Source organism: Opisthorchis viverrini (genome assembly GCF_000715545.1).
Source record: "Opisthorchis viverrini unplaced genomic scaffold opera_v5_111, whole genome shotgun sequence".
NCBI lineage: Eukaryota > Metazoa > Platyhelminthes > Trematoda > Opisthorchiida > Opisthorchiidae > Opisthorchis > Opisthorchis viverrini.
In genome coordinates this window covers 1,010,791-1,013,993 of record NW_008751765.1, presented here as the reverse complement: position 1 = coordinate 1,013,993, position 3,203 = coordinate 1,010,791, and the positions used below count along the sequence as shown (strand labels likewise).

Sequence of the window (3,203 nt, the reverse complement as noted above, 5' to 3'; positions counted from 1 at the left end):
CATTCAGTGTTACTCACATCTAGAGAGCTAGCTGGGCAGAAGTAGTAAGTGGAAATACGCTCACCGCAGAACATTCGCAGTCACCAGTCGTTTCAGTGGTCTAAGCTGATTTTTTGACGTCTCAGAATAAGTTTGGCGCAAGTCAGACTCCAAAACATTAACTGATATATTTTTGGCCACCTGCACGTTTCCTTCGACACCATCAGGGAAACTGAGTCGTACAAGGCTGCTGTAGTACCTGGCCTCCAGTTGTGGTCGTGCGCGGTGTGGTATCATTAGCGAGTAAACCTACGGCTAACGCTGCTTTAGCTTCTTTCGCCTCCACACAGGAAAAGAGAAGAAGCCATACCTGGTTGTCACTATTTATGTACAGTGAATCAGCTAGGCTCGATTGAAAAGCAAATAATAGGCCAAAGGCTTCCCTATACCCTGATTTAGACTGAATTTGAACCGCTAGAACCCAGTGGAGCTCGCCAGCTCATGGAAAGCGAACGGAGTGGGAAAACTGACCTTGAAAATCCTGCGCGACATTTAGACCTTCATCAGGCGCGGCGTTCAGGTCAGTATTTGGCATGAGGTTCTGCATTTTGCTCTTCTTTTCTGCGTTTGCGCACGCAAACAATGCCTATATACAACGAGGTCTTGAGGATCCCTATGCGGAGACACCTAAATGTGAGCAAATACGCATCAAGGCATGCCAGGATTTGCCCTATAACATTACCATATTTCCCAACGATATGGGCCAGTCAACGCAGGAAGAGGCCGGTCAAGAGATCGGACAGTATGCTTCGCTGATCAGAATACGGTGCAGCCCTTCATTGAAGTTGTTCTTGTGTTCTTTGTACTTCCCTGTGTGCACGGGAATGAAGAAGCCTCTACCGCCATGCCGTTCTCTGTGCGAGCAAAACAGACGGGATTGCGAACCACTCATGCGCGGGTTTCGGTATGATGTGAGTTATCCATTTTTGTAGTGAACCTTGGTTAAAGTGGCCGCCAGTTATGGATTGTGCACGCTTTCCAGAAGATTCGCTATGTATATCCGAAAATAAAACCGAACAAACGCCGAAAGAACCTTCCTTCACGTGTCCAGCACACATGCGGGTAAACGAACTACCAATCATTTCATGTCTTCAGGTTCCTCCCAGTTTTGACTTCCGAATACGGATGGAAGGTGGACAAGTCATACCTGACTGCGGGATTCCATGCAATGAGTTTCTGTTCAGTGACTCTTCCTCGCGCCGTTTCTCGAGACTTTGGATTGGTCTCTGGAGCTGCTTGTGTGCTGCCTCCACTCTGTTCACAGTACTAACTTTTCTCATTGACATGCCGCGCTTTCAATACCCGGAGCGCCCAATAATCTTCCTGTCAGCATGTTACCTTGTGGTTGCGTTGACGTACGTCGCCGGTTTCATACTAAATGACAAGGTAAGTATTCTGGGAAAGTATAAACAATTCTTATTTATTGCATCGATATCCACTTATATGACTTTTGTTCCTTGCCTCGGTGTTCTTAGTTTGTCATATGAATCTGTCAACGTGGTTGCAACCTGGCCTTGGAGATGAATCAAATTGTGTCTCATGAGTTTCAAGAGCGATCAGATTTTCGGTTCGGCTTTGCACCCCTTTATTATAGTGCAGTGCGCACCGAATATGGCCAGCAGCGACCAACTGATCTGTGGAGCATCCTACACCCACTAAAACTGCGTAGGATGACACGAGCCTCCCTGTGCTTGACTGGAGACAATGAAGGATGTGGCGACCAACATGTCAGTGGCATTCACGTCAGTTTCTGTCCAGATTGTCCACCTGAGTGCTGTTGGAGTAGGCATCTCGCATGTTTATTCTAAGTTAGCCCTAGATCGCCTCCCCATCCTCTTCCTACTACGCTGTGGCTGCAAATGTCTAGTAATGCAGAAGCCTGGTGATTGATCTGCTCGTCCCCAGTCGAGGAAACGGTAACCGCCATCTGATCAGCCACCAGTAAACACACCAGAGCTACCTATATTTCGACAAATTGACAGTGCAGGGGCCGCTGCAGCTTGGTATAGAGGAGGCAGTATGTTGAGGGATTGAGCAGGAGCGTCTCTACTGGATTAGATACCCGTTGGTAATAGTCTCTGCGTTGTTCGTACCAAAATATCTGTGGAAAAATCTCCAGAAGATGAGATCCACTTCACCCTGTATATTATATCTGCTGATAAAAGTCGTTCCTCGATAACATCCTTTCGCTGCCTAGCTACCATGCTATCCGAGGGATGCCTGAGGGTTGAGATACTTCCAGGTTGTCCAAGCTTAGGCAAAAGTAGTCGACATGCAGAGACCGGGTTCGAGTTGCGAACCTTCCTGTCAGTAAACTCGTGCTCTAAATACAGCCACCTTTGGTTTGCTTACGCCCCCATGGGCGTTAGCGGTGAATCTGCCACAAACAGTCTCTGTAACGCTCCAGGTGATCTTATAAAACGAGCTTTTAGCTCATACGTCGTTGTGGTTGCTGGTGGCATGTACGCTCCAGTATGCAGACCGAGTGGTGCTGAGGGTCAATTGTGTGGTCGTCTTTGGTTGGATATGAGATGCATGGATAGCAGAGTTCATCTGCTTCAGATGTATGCAGACTGTGTGCAGATGTGTCGCAGACTGTTCCGCTGCAACACCAATTTACGACACCTGACAACGTGGTGCCTATCAATGAAACAGTCCCAAATCCAAATACACCACCTGAACCTCAGTTACTGGTGGCGAGGGTCGATCATTGTCTGCAGCTTCCTCTGGGACATCAGGGTAGACTCCGACCATGTAGTTGTTCGTTGCTGCCTTTCATTGCGCTTTTCATGTCTACGCAAGACGTGCGCACCTTTGTTAGCCATTATGAAGCAAGTGGACGCAGGAATCAAATGAAACTTTCGGAACCGTTTCGCACACTTGCCGGACGGTCAGGTGTTGGGCCGTAACATCGTCATCATCATCATCAGCTGTAAGAACCGCGTACGTCTTGTACAGTGATTGTAGCTGCCGCAGTTTCGACCACCGATGATTCGGGGTGGGGTAGGTAGCTGCGCATTGGAGGTGGGAGCTGATAAATTAGTGTGTAAATATAGCACTGTAGGTGGACTGTTACGTGGGGGGTTGGGAAGGGAGTCATGCATTGAAGGCAATAGGTTGGATGCAAGAGCGCAATTGTGGGCTCGACTGGACCATGTCTGACA

At 48.2% G+C, this 3,203-nt stretch overlaps 1 protein-coding gene across 1 annotated transcript in view; it reads left to right on the top strand.

The window, feature by feature from the left end:
* Positions 1-548: 548 nt before the first annotated feature.
* T265_05670 (hypothetical protein) overlaps positions 549-3,203 on the top strand; it is a gene marked incomplete at both ends in the record, with an annotated part of 49,197 nt that continues 46,542 nt past the window's right edge. The window contains one exon of the mRNA XM_009170735.1: positions 549-1,425. Within this exon, the coding sequence (XP_009168999.1) occupies positions 1,000-1,425 (426 nt within the window). The remainder of the gene's footprint in view (positions 1,426-3,203) is intronic.